Source organism: Caenorhabditis remanei, chromosome X (genome assembly GCF_010183535.1).
Source record: "Caenorhabditis remanei strain PX506 chromosome X, whole genome shotgun sequence".
Lineage (NCBI taxonomy): Eukaryota > Metazoa > Nematoda > Chromadorea > Rhabditida > Rhabditidae > Caenorhabditis > Caenorhabditis remanei.
This window is the reverse complement of record NC_071333.1, coordinates 13,233,970-13,257,221: the sequence shown is the minus strand read 5'-3', so window position 1 is coordinate 13,257,221 and position 23,252 is coordinate 13,233,970. Positions and strand designations below refer to the sequence as shown.

General features: G+C 36.9%; 5 protein-coding genes across 5 annotated transcripts; 1 reads left to right on the top strand and 4 right to left on the bottom strand.

Annotated features, from left to right (window-relative positions):
• Window positions 1-3: 3 nt before the first annotated feature.
• Window positions 4-888, bottom strand: GCK72_024626 (uncharacterized protein; the record flags this gene model as incomplete). Its single annotated transcript, XM_053735963.1, has 5 exons — window positions 4-171; window positions 215-326; window positions 373-482; window positions 534-706; window positions 768-888. 5 exons carry the CDS (start codon window positions 886-888, stop codon window positions 4-6), a joined length of 684 nt encoding a protein of 227 aa, XP_053579529.1.
• Window positions 889-1,287: 399 nt separating this feature from the next.
• Window positions 1,288-2,570, bottom strand: GCK72_024625 (uncharacterized protein; the record flags this gene model as incomplete). Its single annotated transcript, XM_003118217.2, has 6 exons — window positions 1,288-1,530; window positions 1,579-1,928; window positions 1,974-2,093; window positions 2,160-2,295; window positions 2,346-2,456; window positions 2,505-2,570. The coding sequence occupies 6 exons, from the start codon at window positions 2,568-2,570 to the stop codon at window positions 1,288-1,290; spliced, it is 1,026 nt and encodes a 341-aa protein (XP_003118265.2).
• Window positions 2,571-5,606: 3,036 nt separating this feature from the next.
• GCK72_024624 (uncharacterized protein) lies at window positions 5,607-11,268 on the top strand (the record flags this gene model as incomplete). Its single annotated transcript, XM_053735962.1, has 13 exons — window positions 5,607-5,756; window positions 7,043-7,129; window positions 7,210-7,324; window positions 8,478-8,543; window positions 8,791-8,864; window positions 9,470-9,549; window positions 9,948-10,038; window positions 10,146-10,259; window positions 10,336-10,463; window positions 10,649-10,770; window positions 10,912-11,007; window positions 11,052-11,129; window positions 11,177-11,268. 13 exons carry the CDS (start codon window positions 5,607-5,609, stop codon window positions 11,266-11,268), a joined length of 1,293 nt encoding a protein of 430 aa, XP_053579528.1.
• Window positions 11,269-11,869: 601 nt separating this feature from the next.
• GCK72_024623 (uncharacterized protein) lies at window positions 11,870-15,473 on the bottom strand (the record flags this gene model as incomplete). Its single annotated transcript, XM_053735961.1, has 6 exons — window positions 11,870-12,109; window positions 13,126-13,258; window positions 13,307-13,639; window positions 14,864-15,099; window positions 15,145-15,303; window positions 15,351-15,473. The coding sequence occupies 6 exons, from the start codon at window positions 15,471-15,473 to the stop codon at window positions 11,870-11,872; spliced, it is 1,224 nt and encodes a 407-aa protein (XP_053579527.1).
• Window positions 15,474-16,718: 1,245 nt separating this feature from the next.
• GCK72_024622 (uncharacterized protein) lies at window positions 16,719-21,811 on the bottom strand (the record flags this gene model as incomplete). The annotated part of the gene is made up of 11 exons (XM_003117949.2): window positions 16,719-16,972; window positions 17,032-17,311; window positions 17,359-17,446; window positions 17,519-17,610; window positions 17,658-17,846; window positions 19,866-19,966; window positions 20,017-20,082; window positions 20,632-20,737; window positions 20,907-20,993; window positions 21,233-21,410; window positions 21,735-21,811. 11 exons carry the CDS (start codon window positions 21,809-21,811, stop codon window positions 16,719-16,721), a joined length of 1,518 nt encoding a protein of 505 aa, XP_003117997.2.
• Window positions 21,812-23,252: the final 1,441 nt, after the last annotated feature.

Genomic DNA, 23,252 nt, shown 5'->3' with positions numbered 1-23,252 from the left:
TATTTAAAAACCTGTATTCGGTCCCAAATCGGATTCTAGGAGACGTTTGTAATCTTTTCCAAGTGGCATTCTTTTATAACTGATACCATCTACGAATGCAAGAGAGGAGACCTCATAACCTTCCAAACGTTCCTCAAGGATTATAGTACGGCCTGCACTCCCGAATTCTCCCTAAATAACTTTGAGTACTAGACCTTGCAAATATTGAACGTACTTCAAGAATAGAGCGTGCTGCAAGTTTTGCCTCCTCATTGTCCTTTGGAATGATGACACCCTTTCCTGCAGCCAATCCGTCTGCCTTCACAACTGTGTTCTTCCAAGGAATTCTACAAAAATAATAATCTCTGATTCGCTAGATGAATAGCCGGAAACCTCTCAAAGACACTGTCAAGGCTCTTGACATTCTCGACGGACACAGTCACAAAATCCGCCGTAGGCAAACCATATTCTTTCATGAACTGCTTTGAAAATGATTTGGATGTCTGAATAAGTTTTACGTAACTGCACGTTTGGAGAGAAAGTTTCGTTGCTACCTCAAGTTGTGCGCCATCTTTTGTAGGACCAAACACAATCATATTCGGGTGAGTTTTGATCAGATGGTCGGCTAACCCATTTGACAGTGGTTCTTCGGGGCCGATCAACACACAGTGTATGTCGTTTGTTCCGCAAAACAGCGAGACTTCCTCTACGTTGTTAGGATTTAAATCTAGATTGAAATTAATTAGTTGAAGATGTTTTCAAAACAAGAAAATGTCTCTAAGACTTACCAATTTTCCCACTCGCTCCATTTCCTGGAGCAACAATCACATTTTTCACTTGAGGAGATTGTTGAAGTTTCCAAGCTAACGCATGTTCTCTTCCACCACTTCCAACAATGAGAACATTCATATTTTCTGTAAATTGAGACTAAATTGAAGACTAAAACCTCTGCAAAAAGGCAACAAGTTAAAAATAATAGAACGAACATTAGAAACAATGAAAAACTTTAAAATTGAATGATAAGAGTAAAAACAGACACTGAAAACAGTTCGTTATCAAATATGAAATGAAAACTCGACAACACATTTTATGATCGTCGACTGCCAATAACTTTCAAAGTATTGAATTCAATGCTGTTTTCCTTGAAATTTTTTCAATTGATCATGAAATAATATCTCTCTGACATTCAATAGGTGTACATTTTTTATTGGAAGCGGTTTGGAAAAGAAGCAAATAATTTAAAGATGACCGAAAAGTAAAAAAGCCATAAGATATACCTCAATATACAAACAAAAATGAAAAGTTATTTTAATATCCTGGTGGAAGTCTTGGGAGAGGACAATGTTCACACGATCCCTTGAGTCCTTGTGGTCCTGGAGGCCCTCTCTCTCCTTTTGGTCCCTCTTTCCCGTCTGGTCCAGGAACTCCTGAATCTCCTTGTTGTCCTGGTGCTCCTTGTGGTCCTGGCAACCCATCCATTCCTCTAGCACCTCGTTTTCCAGGTGTTCCAGTTGGACCTGGTGGACCTGCTGGTCCCGCGGGGCCGGCCACCTGTACAGATTATAATGTTATTGTACAACAACTCAAATAAATATTTACCATAATGACTCTCCCATCCTCTCCTTTGGGTCCCTTGGGTCCTGGTCTTCCTGGTCTACCAGTTGGACCTTGTGGACCCGGCATTCCTTGTTCTCCTTTCTTTCCATCCTGACCCTGAAGTCCTGGACTCCCACGTGGTCCGTTTGGTCCTTTTTGTCCTGGGAATCCTGGAGGTCCTGTTGGTCCTGGTGGGCAGATGACACAAGGTTCTGGAGCTTGTCCAAGTGGTGGAAGAAGAACTCCATCTCTACCAGGTGGTCCGTCAACTCCAGGCTTTCCATCGACACCGTCAAGACCATCATCTCCTGGAGGGCCGGATGGTCCAACTGGTCCTTGTTGGCATGTGCAACCTGAACGTCAGAAATATTTTCTCGTACAAAAGTTGTATTTCATACATGAAGCTGGTTGGAATTCCTCGACAGCAGCCACTTTATAATCTCCGTAGCTGGGTGCAACTGTAGGTGCAGGCGGGTAGGTTCCGTAGCCGCCAGATGTTCCCGAACCAGATCCAGCAGCTAGAATAAATGACGATTAGCGGTGTGTCAAGATTTTCGTGTATTTTCGTGTATTCTCCTACAAACCTCTTTGATTTCTATCGAAATATTGCCCAAAACTCCACTCTCGCTTTGCGCGATCAGCAGATCTAATCGTCCGTTTTCCTCGGCTAAGAACGGTATCGACTGACACTACTTCTACCCAAAGGTCCCGGGATTTTGTCTGAAAATTACACATGATCTGGAATTCTGTATTTACCTAATTTGTCGTACTCGGCAGAAATCCATTTCATCCAACATATGTGTTTGAAGAGTCTGAACGTAGTTATAGATCAGAGGAAGCATTATTACAGAGCAAAACACGACAAATGTGGAAATCGCTACCTGAAAGTCAACTTTAATACAAAACCCAACAAGGAACAAGCAACTAACCGATAGGAATGCAGTTTTCTTAATCCTTTCAGTTTCAGCGCACAACTGTTTCTCCGAAGAATCCATGTTTAGATCTGACTGTAGAAAAGCAAGAAGAAAGAATGAATAATGATAAAACTGAGTGGCGGTTTTATACTATCCTGAAAATTTGTTTCCCGCTGAGCAGCCGACACAGTCTGGATCCGGTCGTCGGCGAAACTGCTGGATAAGGAAAATGTAAATGAGTGAGGGAAATAAAAATGGTGTGTGATCGCTGCCTTTGATGGCCCACTTATATGTAAATTTTCCAACAAGATTCCGGCCAATGATTGCGGCACTCTGACTGGTTTTCCTCATTGAAAGTTGAAAACGGAATGATTTATCTACGGATAGAAACCTGGAAGTTGTTTTGTGGCGGTGTCGGTTCCGTTTACATTCATCGGATCATATGTTAAATTTGGAAAAATGTTTTCAATGGTTGTCATGTCACAAGAAAATACGTTCACTGTGTTTCTCACTTACTTTTGCAGAAGTGCGATTTCAGAAATTAGACCAACCTACATTGAAATTGCTTTTCTTGAAATAAATTTTTCAGTTTTTCGAATAATATTTTGTTTGAACTTCCGGCTGAAATATTCCCTTTTGCAATATATTTTTTATCCAGATCATTTTATTCAATGGACAGGCACTCAGGTACGAGTCTCCGATTTAGCGAAGATCTGTATCAGCAACATCCCATTTAGCAGATCAAATGTTCATACGGTTGATCGCGAATACTTTTCAATGAGAAAAATTTTTGAATCGTAGATTCTTCTTGATATGAAATTTATTAATCCAAAATAAGGATGTTGCGGAAAAGATATTCAGTTCTAGCCTATGTCACTTGTTTCAGAGAATTTGTCTGTTTGTAGAATATGCAATCAGACTACCTAATTGTGACCTATCAACATGAGGCACTATTTCTCAATGAATTTGATGAAATCGGAGAACTAAAGACAATCTCAAGATCGCTAGACATTCAATTCACATCAAGACTATAATTAGAAAATGAGAGACGTCAAATGAAATCTGAAAGTGCACCTATGTCATTATGAAAATTCTGCACAGACAATGAATAGTTCTGTCACATTGCGAGTTTGAAAAATATCAAACATAAAATAGGTCATACAGAACCAAAAGTACGTCAGAGAGAAAAATAATGTAGGGAAGCCTGGAGTGATTTCGAGAAATGGCAGAGCACAAGTCCAAAGTTAGAGTTCGTTACTGATGACCATTGACAGTTTATCGAAGCGCATCCTAACATGACATCTGATCATTGCTGACATGACATGAAGCACTTTTTCAGAATCACATTTATAAAAGAAGCAGGCAGTAAGACAAAAGATACGTTCACTGCGATCGAAATATCAAAGGATGTTGTTTGCTCATGAATTTTTTTTGGTAGAAACAATTGACTGGGCAGAAGACGACAGAAATGTAGGAGAACTGTTCGCCGAAATGTGTGTTTTATCAAAATAATTTGATTGTCATACAGTAGTTGCACGAAAGTCTTCTTTTTATGGGTAATGCAATGATATTAAAGAAAGTGTCTTCTCCATTCAAAATGTTCATGCAATATCTTTAGATTTCTCTTAGATTTCTAACTTTTGGAAGTATTTTGAATAAGGTCAAACTAAGTTCTGAACAACAACACGCCTGCTTATCTCGAAGCGGCAAACAAAATTGGTGGCTTTGCTCACCACAGTCTAATAGCTTGCTGTTCTTTTGCTCCCCGCCTTCATCTAACTTTTGTTCGTGATATATAATGATCGTTCAGAAATTATCACGTTTAAAATGTTTTCTTTTCTGCAAGTCATATACCAGAAATTCAGCTTGTTCTGAATGAATGACATCCGCATGAAACCATATCAAACAAATAATTGGTTCCAAGTTTTGGTATATACTCCAGTAATAAATCGGTCTTGGTGTCTTATTTGATTCATTTCAACTTTAAAATTTTTTTTTGAAAGAATACGCAGAATGACCATACAAAAACGTCAAAATTTGTTCGGCTACCCGGAATAATTAACAAGCTCTTCTGCAAGCTTCTATTTGGGGAACACTGGTAGAAGGATGCATCGTACAAACTCTTTCGTTTTTGGTATAAACAACAATAACAAAGACCTAATATAGAAGCTATTTACTCATTTTTGGTATAACTCTTCTAAGGGTCTTGTATGAACTCAAAATTCTTGATTTTTATTGTTTTAGGTCAGGAATTTTGTAAACTGAAAAACTTCAACGGAAGTCGATTCAAAGAACGATTTCCTTTTTCGAGTACGTAGATTCAAATGAAGATTCCCTCAAAAAATGACATCATCCCATGGTGCCCCTGCGCTCATTGTTGGAATACGCGAATAGAATTGATCGAAAATTGCGATAGTATGTACGAGGGTGCCGGGGGTGTATTTGCCGCCTGCTACAAAACATGAAAACTCGAACTCTTGCGGATTGTGACGCGGATATTGTTTGCCACATCCTTAAATTATATTGATAAGAGATAAAAGTTCCGTAAATGGCGAATACACCAATCAAACAGAGGTGAAACTGTTTTCTTGAACTATTGAAGCGTTATCAAGACATTATTCAGCGGGTGGGCGACATGATTTTATGAGTCGGAGGCAGTGTTCAGGATCCACCTGATATTGACATCTCCGATCAGCGGTGCCCAATCATATCTTATAACTTCCTCATCACCATCAAACTAGACACAATGATCGAAGACCCTATGCGGTATTCTCCAACAGTTTCCGTCTGTCCGTGAGGGGCGGCCCGGTTCGTTGACCAACATAATGTTGCTGCTGCGTCTGAGGGCAGATCGTTGGAGAACCAACCGTTGCCGGTGCGCATCTTAACATCAAGCCCCGCCTTCGTCCTCGCCCACCACCCGAAAACCTCTTCCTCCTCGGTGGTCGGTGAGTTCCGATCGTTATTAACTAGCCAATCTTTCATATTCAACTGTTTGTTACTTTCACGTTTTTTTTACACTTTTTCATAGAATAGTTCATAAACCACAGTAAACCTTAATTGAACTTTTAGTGAGCGTTGTCAATATATTCCAACTATCGACCTCATTCCGGCTGTATGATCCTCAACGCGCCTCTATTCATCAATCACGTCAACTATTCATCGTACATTGATTATACTGTCGAGCTGTCTTACGCAACTTCCAATTCGTGCTCAACACCAGAATCGACACCATCACCTCCTTTATCCAAATCGAATTCTCCACAGGTTTGAATTGCATTGCATAGAAAATATGAATATGAAAACTCTTATCCCGCATTGTCATCGAAACAGGAAGATTGTATCTATTCTTCTGGTGTACGGTGTCTTGCCCTCGCCCTGTGTGTGAACTCTTGAACTGTATACTAGACTGTTGCAAAATTTAAAAAAAAAACAACAATTCAAAAACGTTATTACTCTTCAGCTTTTATCAATTTACTGATTCATCATTTTAATTGCAAACGTATTTTAAAAATGAAATCATTTTATCGATAAGAAAATGATTAACCATCTTGATCTTATGGATTATTTTCAATTATAATTGAATTTCCTGTTGCAAACCGTAGCTTGTGCCTTATGCCGTAGTTCCTGCTTTCTTACAGTACTACAATTTTCTTAAAACCTTAATTTCTCATTCATTCTCAAGGCTACAAAACTACGATAATTCCGTATTCTCAAACAATTACTGAGCACATCATGATTTGTTACAGAGACAAAAAGTTTGCTCGTAGCATAATACGTATCATTGATAACAATAATGGCGTACCTGTTCTAACCGATGTTATAAAAAACTCTACATGAGAATTTTAATTGAACAAATAGTCGTAGTTTGTGCATTGAGCACACGAACGTTTATGAAAGGTGTAATTTAGAGGCGTAAGTCTAGCGAAGGTTTTTTTTTCAACTGATCTATATAATTTACATGACTGCAGTCAAAAAGAATTTACTAATTAGATGAATTATGGATGCCCGTTTACTTTCTGTGTTTTGATCGGATTCGAGCGGCAAAACGGTGTGAAGTGCGCCAGCCGGTCACTGTACGTTCAAGTGTTGTAGACTTTGCCGGAAGAATTGACTTTAGCCACTTTTTGATCCTTAAAAGTCCTCGACCGCCCACATGTTCGAAATGTTACAACTAATTCAGGAGACTAGACATTCTATGTGCCTTGTACCGGAAAACTGTACATCAAAGAAATTAATTTCAAATCCTTCTGAAATTTTATACTGGCACAAATTATACTTTTGATGATCACAAAAAAAACAAAACATGTATTGCTATCAGTTGACAAGTGATTATTCCAGCATGAGTCAGTGCTGTTTGGAAGTAACAGTTGAAAATAATACTTGCCGTTACCACGTCACTGAATAAATAATGTTTGACTCTGACTGAACTATCTGTAATGTCCGTTTCGTGTAAAATAAACTTGTTGGTGGCAACACAAAAAAGTGCGATTCGGGGGTTATTTGGAAACCAAGATCTCGAAAGGTTCAATGAGTAAACAGTCTTTTTTCAGCCAACCGTGTCCCAAGTTAGAGAAAGAAGAGTTTTCGATCTACCATGTGCAGTTTGTTTATGGCCTGCTACAGGTTATCATTATAATGTAAGTTTTGACATTTTTGTTGATATTCTACAGTTTCTTTGGGTATTGTATTTTTCTAACAATGCCTTTTTCAATTATAGGTTGCTTCATGTAACGGATGCAAAACCTTTTTCCGGCGATGTGTTCTCTCTGGATCTAGTTTTCGATGTATTCGCTCCGACTCAAATTGTCTGACAGCCATGCGACTGGTGCCCGGTAAGTTCAAATAGTATTGTTTGTAGTTGCAAATAATTTCAAGCGTGGCAAGTTTCATTCATTGATTACGTAGTCGATTTGGTCGCCAGTTGTACTTTGTTTTGACGTATGAAAGTGAACTTGGTCAGTTGAACACACTGCAGTTTGGGCTTTTATAATTGTCTGTCACGTTTTGAAACTAATAGATAGTGACTGACGGGAGAAAAGGGATTTGAAAGTAGAACGGGTTGTCAAACATCAGAGTACAATGAGTGTCTGTTTTCTAAAAGAATGGTTCTGAAGGTCTGGAAAGGTTCTGAATGAATTCATTCTAGTTTTTCATTTCTTTTCTTGATTTGAATTGGCACGCTAAACAACTAGAAATCAAAAAATAGAATTCGATCAATTATCTCGTTGACAAAAAAAATCAGTCCATTTTTTCCAAATGATCACATCACAAAACGTTCATTGAGTTCACCTACTCTCAAGAAAGATATTTAATCCGTGTTGACCCGGCCAAAATCACTTGAATGTGTCGTTTTCGGGTGTGTTGTGTTGTCAGTATTCTACTCCGGTTCTGATTTTGTTAACCGCAAAATAAAAAAGAGATGTGTCAATTTCTGTTCGGAACTCAAGAGCAAAAATCAAATCATCTCTGGTTTGAGCTCACAATTCCAGTTTAAACGTAGTCTAAGTCTTCTTTACTTTTTCACTCAAAACACTTCCTTCTTATAAATAAGATGGATTTGAGTTGTTTGTTATTTTTGTGATCATTTTTCTTCTTTTTTATTTCACTACGTGCTAGAAGTAGTGTTCTTCTTTTAATTGACTCCATGTCTCTTATTTCCTTCTCAGCTATCAAAGGCATTGAGTATAGAACAAAAACGCTAGACAGACAGATCACTTGTCCATAGTACCGGCCGCAAAAATGCACGGACTGGTCTGTAATCAGTGATCACACAAGTGCAATTCTGACATAAGCGTTTCCACATTCCCTAGAGTAGGGCACATCACGTGTATGGTCTCTTTTAATTTTAAACTCACTGATTTTAGTCTACATTTGTACAACAACGGTCCTAATTTGCCGAACAATAGCTCTACACACGTTTTTCTTACTGACCTATTTTGTTTTCGTTGTATTCCCCGAACATGGAATTGAATTTGTTGTTTGCAGGAGCACGTATCAAGTGTCGAAGTTGTAGACTAGATCGTTGTCTTCAGCAAGGAATGCGTAAGGAAGGTGGGTAAAATATTTTGTTGTTTCTTTGGTCAGAAATTGAAATAAGGAAATTACAAACTAGGTGTCTGGAGTGCAATTATCCAAAAAGAGATTTGTATCTTACTGATTGACATCACTTTTGTTCTTTATCGTTTTCGACCATCGGAACATTCATCTTTGATAGAACCTGCCGTAAACTTCAAGATAGTCTGTATACTCTGGTTCTCTATGGACAAGTGGTTTATGAAACCTTCAAATATGTTTTCAGCTGTCACTTCTGGATTTCTGGCCAACGAGGGAAAAACTGCAACGGACACGTATCTGGCGTCAATTTCTCAGCCGGTGAGTTTTCTGGAAATACTCTATCCTATATTCTAGCTATATGCTTGCGTGTTTAATCTGAATTGACACATCACATTTTTTTGATTGAATGTGCATAGAACTCCACCCAACATCATCTGGCGTTGTGATGTGTCAAATGCTAGCAAATCCGATTAGCCCCTTTTATTGAAAATCATTTGCTCCATTATATTCTAAAGTTTCCCACGAGTTACTGCATATAAGACTTGATTTCTGTTGAAAGAATTTAGTATCAAACATCGTGAACATGTATTATTTAATTGTGTGCGCTGATAGGAGAAGAACAAAAACGAACGTAAGTGTTTTCTATCATTGAAGTGTAGCCCATGTTATCAAAGACCGACGTAGCGTACTATGATCAAAACTTCAAAACGTTCGACCGCATAGGAATAAGATAATCAATTCATCTCTTGGCCCCTGTCTTCGACGAGGAAGCTTTGAGACATGTGATCACAATAGATAAACGACTTCCTCCACTCCCTTTTATTTCTTTGTTCCTTGTTGCAAATTTTATCAGGGAACAAACCGTAAAAACTGCATTAGTGCCGAATCAAAACAACCTTGGATACTAATTAAAGCACGTTCAGAGTACTTCCACCGCCATTCCAAAAGTTACCGAAACAGCTTCCTGCTTGCGACAAGCCCTTCGACTCATCAGCAAATTCAGGTAGATCAATGAACTCGTTTTTATGGCTAGAATGATGTTGACCAACATCTTCGGGGTTGCAAGAAATAAAAGAAAAGTGAAAGACATGCGTTTGTCACCCAATTACTTCCTTGTTGTTTCTCGCAGTGTTAGGGATCACATAATAATCATTGAGAGAACTAGTTGTAGGGCATCACATCAAGAACGTTTGTGTGTATTGGTTGATGATAGAGGAAGTTATAAAACAGAGATACCGTAACACTTTTTGGCAAGTTCTCACTGGGGATTTGTTGTATCAGCTGACCAGGAAATAAAGTTTCTTTGGTAATGTCGTGTTATCAAGAATATCATCACAACTCTAGGGATCTTATTCAGATGCATTGTAACAAAAACAACAATTAAAAGTGATTCATTTACAGAAAATGTGATATCCGCCTGGAAGAAGTCGACATACATATCAGCAAACTTCTGAATATGGAAAGCTTCCTTGATAATCTCTCAAATTACAAGGTACTGTCTACGTGCAGTTTCTCATTTTCTTTCATAATCACGATTTCTGATCCGAAACATCAAGAAGAAAAGATGCATTGATAACGTTCTACTCATTTCTATTTCAGGAGATATCTCAAACAAAACGTGATCTTCCGGAATGGCTTACAATAGATTTGGTATCCGCAATCGAATTTGCGAAGCGATTGCCGGATTTGGGAAAATTCAAAGACTCCGACAAGGTAGGAGAACATCTTGCGTGTTCTGCCTGGATTATCCGATACGATATAGGATCTGACTAATCGTATACTTATTTAGGAGGAGCTTATCCGTACTTCATGTTTCACGATAGCAATCGCTATTCAAGCAATTGAAAGCTACTTCGAAAAACATCGAAGAGTTGTAATGCCAGACGGTACAGACATTATCCAGGCCATGATTGAATCGTGAGTTAATATGTTTTATTTTACTGATGAGATCAGACCGGAGACAGGATTGAATGATCAAGATTAAAAATAGTTTTGGTTTGTGTCTTATGATCACTGTCTTCCTATCCTATCAAAAGTACATTCATATTAGGCAGAGGGAAAAGAAATCCAATCATGCCTCATCATCTAATAATGTATTACAGGGGAACTGTCATCCACGCCGACTATACACAAATGTTTGTTACTATTCTTGATCCATTACACAGAGAAGAGTTCACAATCGATGAATTGGTGTTAACGCTGCAAATGCTTTTTTTCACGATCGGTGGGTACAAAGAGCATAGTACAGAGCAGGCTATCAGCACATAGAATGAACCAATGGGAAACATGACGAAACTTTCACATAGCATTCCAGAAACATTCATGGGGGTGTATGATAAACTGAAACTTTCTGTTTTATTTTCAGCTTCGCCGGAAAATCTGAGCGATGAAGGCAAAGAGCAACTTGAAAAATCTGTGAAGTCAAGTATGCAGTGTCTTATGGTATTACTTATTACTCAAGGTAGAATTATTTCATCACGACAGCGTCTCAATCCATGATTACAGATAAAGTGAATTTCTCAGCCCGATACGGAGCTTTGACAGCGCTCAATGAGACTTTCATCACAGTCACTCATATACATAGTATGCTTCAAAATAAAAAGAACACAATAATAACATTCAATTTTTAGAACACAAAATGAAGGAAGCCGAACCGTTCCGTCAAAAACTCCGTGATCTCCTCATCGAACAATGTGTCTTTGATTACCGTCCAACTCAGTAATTACCCCTTAAAGCATGAATGTTCATTCTAGTACAATTGCCTCAAGTTCTCATCAAATCTCATCAATTTTCCTTCTATCAAAGTGTTTCATATTTCTCATGGAAGCATAAATATTTAACTTCTGAAAAATTGTTGGGTCACAGTTGTGATCAAATGGCCAGCAAATCTCGGATTATTCAAAGATTATTATACTTGTATTAAATTTTTGAACGTTCGAATGTACAGAAAAATGACCGGAAATCAGCAGTCTCGGGTTTGCATTCAAAACAGGGACAACTAAAAAACAGACATTGCAAGTTTATTTGTCTCAAAATTCTGTCTGGTCTGGTCCAGTTGCAAAAAAACAAGTCTTGATTGTATTGCTTCAAATGGAGTTTATTTTCAAATTCCTTCTGATCCACACTATCCATTTGCTGTTTTGAGAGAAGAACAACTGGCTGCATTTTAGTGCCATCTGCTCTCGCAGTCAGCATCAGATCCAATTCTACTTTTTAATGTGGTCCAGGGGCCAAAGATCACTGTAGAAAATCGAATCTGATGGTCAGTTTATCACAAACATAGACTTCCTTTACCAGATTGTCACGCAGATTTGTTTCAACATTCAGGCAGTATTTGGTGGATTGAATGACGCAAATTTCATTTGTCTCGGATTTGACTCGGAAATATGGTTTCTCTTTAACTTCTCTTCTGGGATTGGCTCAGGCTTTGGCACTTTTCGAACACACACACACTTTTTGTTATACTCTTGAAATTCCTGTTGACCTTCTTCAATTGTCTCGAGTTTCGGCTCTTTTAGAGCATCCAGGCTTCTCATTTCTGTATGTCTTTCGGAAGAGATTTTCTGAATAATATGAATAATTATTGTTTGGTTCTAGAATTTCCGAACATACTCTTTTTCCCAATTTTGCACATTTTTTCCAGTAGTCACTGCATCATTTGGTATCGGTAGTGCTCGTTTATCTCTTGAAGCTCTTGTATCCTCTACATGAAACTTCTTTCACTAAACCAAGTTATATAAAATACATTATTTATGACTGACCTCTGTAGATGTATCCAAACAGCTATTCAAAATTATGAGCCGCAGGCATTTCAGAACAATGGTCGCATCTTCCATATAAACATCAAACCTAGCATCCTTACCTGAACTCTCGTTCTCTGAAGATTTCTTTCTTGCTTAAAAAGTAATTACTGGTACGTATGAATAGTTTTCACTCATAGCGCAAAGCTTTTTTGGTTTATATATGCGTTTTTGATAAATGAAATGTAGTGAAATTCTGTGATTGCATAGTCTCAAGTTTTGTGAAATGTTTCAGTTTACAATTTGTGATTTCAGCTAAAATCTTGTTTTGATATACTGCCTGGATGTTCCCAATGTGTATATGCTCTTGATGGTGAAGAGTCATTCAGCTTCCTTATTACTCTGAAGCTGTGAAGTTATCCATGAATCAGTTCCCAAATGAAGACAATAAGTTCAACAAATGTAATGAAGACAATAAGTTCAATTTTATCACAGGACTTGTAAATACATTTGTATTACTTACTCTTCTTTTATTCCACGATCAACTTGCACCCTTCTTCACCAAAACCGTCGCCGAACCAACTTTTGCGTCTCGAATCCGCCAACTGCCGTTACAGACTATTTTTCCGAAAATTTGAACTCTTTGCGGGTCCTACAGTTCATCTTATACATTTATTATCCCCTTTCCTGTTGTATGTTATCATAATTCTCGCCTGGTTTTTATTGTTTCTCGCACAACAAAAGATTGAATAAATCATTTTTATTAAAGAAAAATGTATTATATGACAACATCAATATAATATTTCTTTGTTTGTCTCATTGTCTGCTCGAATCGTAACCTCCTCTCCTGCTTCTTCGATATTCTTCAAGGCGTATACTCCGATGCGGGGGACGATGGCGCTGGATTCAGTCTCTCGATTGTACGCCTCCATAAAAATGGCACAGGCATGAGCCATGAATCGGGAAATGTTTCTGAAAGTTAAAACAATTAATCTACATTTCACAATTTTATTGACTCACACAATATTCGCCGAGCAGATAGCCAGTTCCTTATCATAAACTTTCAAGGCGGCATCATAACTTTTATCTCGCTTCTTGCCCGTCTGATTCTCCTTGGCCACTTTTATGTCTCCGACGTGTTCACAAACAAATTCTCCTTTTTTGTTCTTTTCAGCAACTCGTATAGCGAACCCTCTCGACACTTCCTCGTAGTACACTACGACAGTTTTCTGCTGTCTCGAGCAGCTACACGCGTCCAAGCATTCTACAACTATTCGTTCTTGCTCGAAGTTGTAGCCGCTCAACTCCAATCGGCCATCCGTGTTGTATGAGTAGATTTCAATGAGCCTTACGCTAAAAATTTCTCTTTGATGGAATTGTAATAAAATATAAACTCACGATGAAGCCGCACTTGCAGTCCTTCGAGTTTTCACAGGATGGATTCGATTGTCCAATTGTTGTAAGATGCAGGAAAAATATATAGGAAGAAAAACGGGGGGGATTAGGTTTCAATAAAAATCAATAAAAGACCAGCCATTCCGGTAGGCAGTCTGGAAGAATGAAGAGATGGAGTCCCAACTGCCTTCTGATGACCCATCTTATCTAGACGCGCGATCTGTGTGGGTCTCGCAACGAACGCGTCCGACTACTGCGACCAGCGTATTGCGTATTGCGTTCTGCTTCTGGGAAAAGTAAACAATGTCCCAATTTTCTATCTCTGCCCGCTGAATGACAAAATGTTATGTTGGAAACCGCCTTTAGAAACATGGAGATAGGGCCAAGTAAACAGTACAAAACACTGTAGAAATATTTCCAAATAGGTATTTATTAATTGAAATTGCATTCTTTAAGAGTGTTAAAGATATTTGAAGCAGGCTAGTCAAATATCGGGCCGGTTAGATTCTGCCCGTCGGAAAACGGTTCTGAATATTCTCAATTGTTTAAATAACAAGTTCCATAAATATCGAAACCAAGAATACCGGATGAATGTATAATTTTGCTGCGGAACGGGTCTGACATCGGTACCAGATATGCAGCATTTGACGATTAGAGGTTTCTAAAAATTGTTTCAGCGATTCCATCGAGATAAGAATTTTACATGAATGTTTTCCACACTTTTATTAGTTATTTGGCAAACTTTGATACTGTTTTCTACAAAAATATACGTTTTACTGACGTTTGAAGTTCAAAACTCCATATATTAGTTGTACCAAACTTTGACAGCCCGGGAGACATGGGTAGAAAAACAATATGTAGTAGTGGTCAAGTGGTCAAAAAATGAACACCAATACTGTTTTCATCAGATAACTATCTCGGAAACAAACTATAATTTCTAGGCGTTGAATTCATGCGCCGTGTCAGATGATTTCTAAGAATTTTTCTCTACCGGAGCAAACTTGTTTGTTTTCAAGTGTAAAGTGAACGTGCACGGTATCTCATATTTTTGAGATATTCATAGACAAAATGAATCAGAAAAACAACTGCTACAATAACAAATGGTACACGTTTATATGGTATTTAAAGTGAGAAACACAATTGTTAATAGAATATGTTTTAATTTAATGAGAATTGACTAACATTTCGATACATCGAAAGTGTTCTGCAATCAATGGCTCAACGCGTTTCTCCAACATCTTTTGAGTTCTTCCATTTCCTCCATGAATTTTCAGGAGATCATTACGAATCGCAGGGATATTACGGAATCCGTCGTTGACAATATGCTGAAGACCTTTCTCTCCATTCTCGCCCCACTCGTTCTTCTTGAAAAATGCTCTCCACATATTTTCCAATGTATGAGTGGTTTTAACTAAGTTCTAAAAGAAAAGCTTATTAAAGCGAGACGATTGTTTGATAATTACCATACACCATTCCTTTGCAAGAGGACAGTTATCATCGTCATTCAGAAATTTCATCATATTTTTGAACATGAATAAGAATTGTTTCGCTTCTTTCCATAACTCAGCAATAGTTCCCTTGCAATCATTGTAGCCTTCAACTGCATTTTCACAGGGTTTGATCTGTAAAACTACACTTTCATATCAATCTTCAAGAAAACAATTCTTACCAGTTTGTAACCTTTTTGAAATTGAGTATTAATGTTCACTTGAGGAGTTTTCTTGGCCAACTCATTTTTGACGTGAGCCTTCTCGGCACGTGTACGTCCAATTTTGGAACCACGCACACCCATCTTACAGGAATTGAAAAAGATGAATGAATGAGCAACAGGCTCAGATCCTTTTTGTACTGGCAGAAATCATAACAAGCCCTTTAGACGTCGTTTAGTGTCAGTCTCCGCCTTTCTTACAAAATATTTTAATTCAAAACAGTAAGTGCAGACTATATCCTTTCGGAAATACTGTCTTGCGATGACCACTAATTGTGTTATTCACTTTTACAAAAGAGATGTGAAAACGGACAAAGGGGGATTAAGAAGAATACTGTATTTGAATGAGCAGGAAAATAAAAATGAAAACGAAGAAAGTTTGGAAACAGGGCGATGTAAAATTTGAAGTTTAATTGGAAAAAATCTTGCTCAATCAGTTAAACATCTAATTTATGTATTGAAAAGGAAAAACGATTAGGAATACATTCAGTTGTATCTTTTTTCCAATTTGTATGACATGAAACTTCTTTCACTATATTCAAAATCAAGTTATAGAAAATACATTATTTATGACTGACCTCTGTAGATGTATCCAAACAGCTATTCAAAATTATGAGCCACAAGCATTTCAGAACAATGTTTGCATCTTCCATATAAACACCAAACCCAGCATCCTCACCTTAAATCTCTTTTTCTGAAGATTTCTTTCTCGCTTAAAAAGTAGTTACTGGTACGTATGAACAGTATTCACTCATAGCGCAGAGTTTTTTTTGATTTATATACGCGTTTTTGATAAATGAAATGTAATAAAATTCTGTGATTGCATAGCGTCAAATTTTTGAAATGTTTTAGTTTACCATTTGTGATTTTAGCTAAAATCTATTTTGATATACTGCCTGGATGTTCCCAATGTGTGTATGCTCTTGATGGTGAAAAGTCATTCAGCTTCCTTCTTACTCTGAAGCTGTGAAGTTATCGATGAATCAGTTCCCAAATGATGACAATAAGTTCAAAAAATGTAGACGTTTATTACGAAAAATTACAATGCAATGCTCAGAGATCAATAAATGAGGACAAAATAAGTTGGGGAAAATTATAACATAAAAGGAGGAATAGAAGTTTTATTATCACAGGACTAGCAAATATATTTGTATTACTAATTGTTTTTTATCCCACACAAGAAAAGTAAATTTTATATAAAATTACTGAAATTGAGAGGTTTATGTACACTTTTTTTTTGCCCAAGATGTACATTAATAAGTGTTCCGTAGGTATTATATACATTTTTTAAATTGTTTCGAAAATCTTGTAAACTACATTACACTCCTGTTATAAGACTTCTTCCATGACATCATCAACAAGCTCCTGGCTAAATCCTTTCTTCACCATTCTAAGAATAAGATGCATATCTTTTTGATTTTTCTGTCGACTTTCTAATCCGTTGCTGAGTGCAATAATAGAAGCATAATGAGAAGGTCCTTTCATTCCTCGATTGGCTAAGCAATAACGCATCAGTGCTTGACTATACTTTTCCTTTTCACGAGTGACCACTTCCTTGGCGTGTTCACTCAAACCGGTGATAGCTGTAACAATATTGATTCATTGTTTTTGAAGGCAACTTATTTTGAATCAAAAAACTCACTAGCATTGCACAATGTTATTGCTTTGAACAGTACATATTCCTTCTTGTCTAAACCATATGTTGCAAACGCTTTGATGGCAGCGGTCCATTCTTCCCGCATTTCTTCAGGTGTTTTGTTGTGAGGTAAATGTAATTCTTTGTGTGGATGCCAATTCTTGTCGCCCAAATGCGGAGGGATTGTTCCATCTGGATGAAGTATTACATCAAACTTTTTTTCATATGAATAGAAAGCTTGGTTGAGATGCATCAGTTTTAGCACTACAGCTCTTAAAAGGAGAACCTGAAAATAATTTCGTTAAAATTTTATTTCTTCAAGTTGTATCTGACCTGATCTTCTTTTCCAATTTGGTGTAGAAACATAAAAGTTTTAGCGTATTCGACAGATGTCAGTATATCGTACACAAACCAATTTTTCCTGAAAATCAACCCAACTCGAAAATTTTTGTAGAATTCACTATTGTTCTCATCTAATTGAAAAAACACATACCTCTCAGGTGCGATTGGCATTTTGCTTCCGCTTTTGTGGTGCGCTTTTATTTCCTCGTGACTAATTTGTCGTAGCGGCCAATTAGGCATTGGCTGTAAAACGGAAATACATATAAATCAAAAGTTTTATAGATTCTTACCCCAATTCTGTCAACCAATCCAATCATTGATTGCTGTTCCAGGAGAAATTTCAGTTGTTTGTATTCTGAGCTGGGTGGGTTATAAGCACAGCTACGGAAGTCGTCAACTTTCAGTTCAAGATAAACCAATCCATCAATCAATTTATCAATTGCATTATCCATTGAAATAACTTCCGTCGGCACAACCATCTGAAATTTAAAATTTTTTTTGTTCATGCTTTTCAAAAACATGATTATTGCACTTTTTGATTTCTGTCGACTCATATATTTGCATTATGCTGACATGGAATGTACTTCTGTTGCTACCCCTAAAGTACCGATTTTTTTTGCTCATCCGATGAGTTTTCCCGAGAGAAAATGACCCATAATGGCTTTTCCTGTGACGTGAATTCGTTTTTGAGAAATAGAAATTTTTCAAAAAATGCAATTTTTTCGAAAAATTTTTTTTCATTAATTTTTTTCATTATTTTTCGGGATTGTTCAGAAAAATGGCTTTGCACATAATTGTAGCAAATTTTATGTAGTTTTTGACAAAAATATAAAGCTTGTGAAAAAATAATTTTTTTGTCCTGAAAAAGGTAAAAATGTGACACCCTCCAAAAAAAAATTTTTTTTTTCGAGGACGGCAAAGGTGACATATATGAGGTAAAATAGTACAACTCATCTGGATCATTTTTCTATATAGCACTATAGTCGCTTCCAGTTGAAAATTAAGGAAAAAATTGGTCTGAAAATTTTCATTTTTCGAAAAAATGTGACATGTCAGAAATGAGTTCGAATTTCTAACATTGAATAAGTTTCAATGAAAACCTTTTCAGAATAAAGATTTTCAGATTGTATTCCATGCTTTTCAAATAAAAAAGTTCATCCCAGTTGACTTCTCTTGTCATAGCACTCGTTCAAATATTGCAAGTTTTTTCATGCTTTGGAAATTCAATTGCTCATAACTTCTCTCAAACTGAAGTAAACTTACTCAAAATCACAGAACATCTTAAAAATGACTATTGCTTTTCAAAAATCATAATTGGGCTGTTTTTCAAAAAAAAAATTTTTTCGACTTTTGATAAGGGGGGACCACATGAAATTTTTCCAGAAACTTGAAAATTTTTTTTTTTTGAAAATAAACAGAATTAATAGTTTTTAGCTTTTTTGTAGCTGGAAAACTAATTTTGAATTGTTTTCGAAAAAAAATTTTTTTCAAGTTTCTGGAAAAAATTTCACGTGGTCCCCCCTTATCAAAAGTCGAAAAAAATTTTTTTTCGAAAAACAGCCCAATTATGATTTTTGAAAAGCAATAGTCATTTTTAAGTTAATTTGCGCTTTTGAGCTCGTTTTCTTCAGTTTTAGTGGAGTTATGAGCAATTGAATTTTAACAACATGAGAAAACTTGCAATTTTTGAACGAGTGTTATGACAAAAGAAGTCAACATGGATGTACTTTTTTATTTGAAAATTATGGAACATATTCTGAAAATCATTATTCTAAAAAGATTCTAATTGGAACTTATTCAATGTCAGAAATTCGTACTCATTTCTGACATGTCACATTTTTTCGAAAAATGAAAATTTTCAGACCAACTTTTTCCTCAATTTTTGACTGGAAGCGACTATAGTGCTATATAGAAAAATAATTCAGATGAGTTGTACTATTTTACCTCATATATGTCACCTTTGCCGTCCTCGAAAAAAAAAATTTTTTTTTGGAGGGTGTCACATTTTTACCTTTTTCAGGACAAAAAAATTATTTTTTCACAAGCTTTATATTTTTGTCAAACACTACATAAAATTTGCAACAATTATGTACAAAGCCCCTTTACTGAACAATCCGGCAAAATAATGAAAAAAATTAATGAAAAAAATTTTTCGAAAAAATTGCATTTTTTGAAAAATCTCAATTTCTCAAAAACGAGGTCACGTCACAGGAAAAGCCATTATGGGTCATTTTCTCTCGGGAAAACTCATCGAATGAGCAAAAAAATTGGTACTTTAGGGGTAGCAACAGAAGTACATTCCATGTGAGCTGTATCAAATTTTCATGTATTTTTTCTTTTCTACCAATATTTGAGCTTTTTCTCGACACCCGCGGACGCCGTCTGGCATGTTTCTACTTTTTGTACCTGATGTTTGTTTCATTGAACAGACTCTCACGTTCGCTTTGTTTCTTTTTTTAGACGTTATGAAAGAAGGAATAGTTTTTGGTTCCCCGTACCTTGGAAGTTGACGGAATTGAATCGTCAGTAGAATTCTTTCGTTTTCCTACAATTTTCGTGACAACGGTGTTTCCGGATAATGAATCATTCGTTTGGATAGCTGGAAGTATAGAAATAAGGGATAAAGGAAATGAGTCATATCTGTTTTACCATATGGATTCATCCCAACTTCTACACATTTTTGAAATCGACATGATCGACAGGAGCATCGTTTTTCTGCAAACAAAAAAGTTGGAATGTGTCTTGTTTCTGCGGTGGAATCCAATTTTAATCTCTGATCCGTGAACCGCTTTACTGTTTAATAATGGTATGGGCAAAAATACTACAAACGCACGGCTTTGTGATTAGTGGTTTGACCGACTAGTACAATTCGTTACCCCCCCAGGGTTGTTGATCTGCGGGACAGTCAAAAATGCTAATTAGGCCTCATTCACAGCAACGATACGATACATTTCATTGGTCTCGCATACAAAGATCTAGCACGAAATGAACAATGACGTTTTCAAAATCAAAGTTTCAAAGTTTCACTATTTGTTTACTCAGTTTTACATGTGATGGTCATTATGCGGAGCGGTAACTTTTTGACTCGCTTTCCCTTATCAAAATCATTTTCCAGGTCAGTCTTACTAATTCCAACCGGAATTGCGTAAATGTCTACTTAAAATTAAATCGAGGTCAGAAATCGCGAACTAAAGGCATTTCTTCCATCATGTCGCAAAAAATTTGAAAAAGTCGAGAAAATTGCAAATTTTAATTGAAAACTACCTTTTGGAAGTGTATTGAAACATTTTCCACCACGCATACACTCATATTTCCGCTGAGAAAGGACTGTTCGTCGGAAGAATGTTTTGCACCCATTGCACGATGGAACCTGGAAAAATAACACTTCAAACTACAAAGAAACAAATTGAAAAATCCTAAGATCAACGCCACTATGATGTGTGAATGGGGGGGAGGGGGGGGGGGAATTCTCCCGTGGCCGTAGACATTACAAGCCTCCGAGTTTTCTATTTTCTCTTTTTTTTCGTTGCCGGCGGTACCTCGTAGTGATATCCAGTGGCTCTGTCTCCACAAACAGCACAAATCGTAGGGCAAACATTGCGCGGCAAGTGATGGAAAGCAACAACCTGAAAATAAATGCGAGTTGTTGCAACTTTTACTAGCTGTTTATTCTTTGTAGAAAAATGGAAATGACGTGGTGATGGGAAGATCAAAGAATTTTCAGGAAAAATGATAGGCGTCGGCATTAGACTATTCCAATGTTTGAGGTATTTTTATGAAACTGTTTTATTTTTAATGGTTTTTTTCCAATAAGAGTCAATAGATGACTGATAAACCCATTTCAGGTCAACTTGTCCAAACTCACTTCTTTTATCTCATCAGGGCTTCCAATAGGGTTCAAAACATTTTTAATATCCTCCTCAACGTCGGAAAACTCTCCGACACCACTCCAGTTATTCATGAAAATTGCCGAATCCACAAAGTCGGCGAGCGTTTGTTGTTGATCCGAGCCTTCCGACGAGGAGGTGCTGTTTGAAGGTGATCTGCAATAAATAAACGTCGGCGGTTTGCAGGAACATGCGAAAAAAGAGAAAAAAAGTCGAACATGACTTTCCACGTTTCATCTCTGCATTTGAGTATTGGAATAATTTGTGAGAGTTTTTTCTATCTGTGTGAATGTTTCATTATAGATTTGAAATCTCAAACACAGTTTTCTCAAGATTGACAGCTGTGCATGTGAAAATGGAAATTGTGCTCTGATCTCAAAAAACTGGAAAACAGTAGAGCGAGGTGGGAATTGAAGGATTAAATATCGATTTTTCAATAATAGTTATCAAAATATATTCAAAAAACCGAATTTAACTCACGTTTGACTTTGAAACTGAAATTCGTTGGAAAATTGACCAATGCCACTTTGCTCTGGGCTGTAGTGTAGAATATTCATTAGACGTTTGTATCTCTGAAGTTTTGAATTTTACTCAAACTTGAAAAGAAGAGAAAAAAGAAACAAACAAGAAAACGACGAATATGACGCGAAGATAAGAAAAATGGAAAAATGGAGACGAAGGAATAGAAGTGAAACTGTGTGTCTGGGGAGGTTGTGTATACCCACATATGATTTGATTTGGTTGTGATTTGCGTCAATATCGTATCAATTTTCCAGTTGTATACCTTTCAGAGTTTTCCGGTTAGAGTAAAAAAAGAACAACTGATTACTAAAATACAAAAGTTTAGATAACCACTATGATTCTGAGTATCGAATTTTCCGATTTGCGTGTGAAAAAAGGACAAAACGGACGAACGAATTCAGATTTGATCTTTCTCTTTTTACCTACCGTCAGGGTAATCGAGACGAGGAAATGTCCTCTCTCACATGCCCTTTCGTCCTTTCCAACCCAGTTTGTAACGAACAATTGTTGTGAGAATAGATCGAAGAGTAGTCAGCCAAAGTCTAAAACGGCCAAAATGCGTGCGGTTGTCGGGCATATGCGCTTTTGTCTGCGATGTCCTAAGCCGTTGCCAAAGGTAACAAGCCGTCCACACTCTTCGGGAAAAAAACTAAGAAAAAAGAAAGAAAAAGAAAAAGAGGAGGAAGCCTGATCCATTTGGACTGAAAATGAAAAAAACCTATTATATATATAAATATCATAAAAGCAGAAAGAATAGTTTCTTCGAATGAGTTTTGAACAGAAAAACAAGATGTGTTTTGCTTTAGCAGATTTTCAGAAAGTTAGCAGTCACCCAAACAATGTTGATCTTGAGTTTATCTACCGACACCTGCTTCTGATTTTTGACTCGGGCGTCACCGACAAACGAAACAGAGTTATCAGCTGAGTGAGCAAGTTCATAAAACGACTATCAAAGTTAAGGAGTACGGGTGATAAAAGGGCGATACACCCACGGTTATGTCGCCATACTCCCGATATCGAATAAGCCAGGACTTGTGGAATAAAACTAGAGAACGAAAAGTGAAAAGTTAAATTGGAGACGCAAAAAGTGAGAAATATGATACTCAGAGAACGTCAGACTGACCCCTAAACTTTAAAGAGTGCCATTTTGACGTTTGGACTGGCAGAATAGGAAAATTGAGACATAATAATAGGAAATTGCTTCTGCTTCCCATTGTTTGCACGTCTGTTTGAAAACGACATCACACAGCATGAAAAAGTAGGACTAATCATTGAAACGTTTTGTTTCCGACAGTAACTATTCGTCAAAAACATGACGTAGAATAATGGAGGTGGTATTGATGACGAAAATATGGTTGTTGGTGCAGTTAAAAAGAGAGATGTAAAATATACAAAGAATAGTCATGCCTTTTTTCCAATTTTTGATTCAAAACAATGCGCAGTATCGAAAAAAGGAAAATTCTGGAAAATTTATTG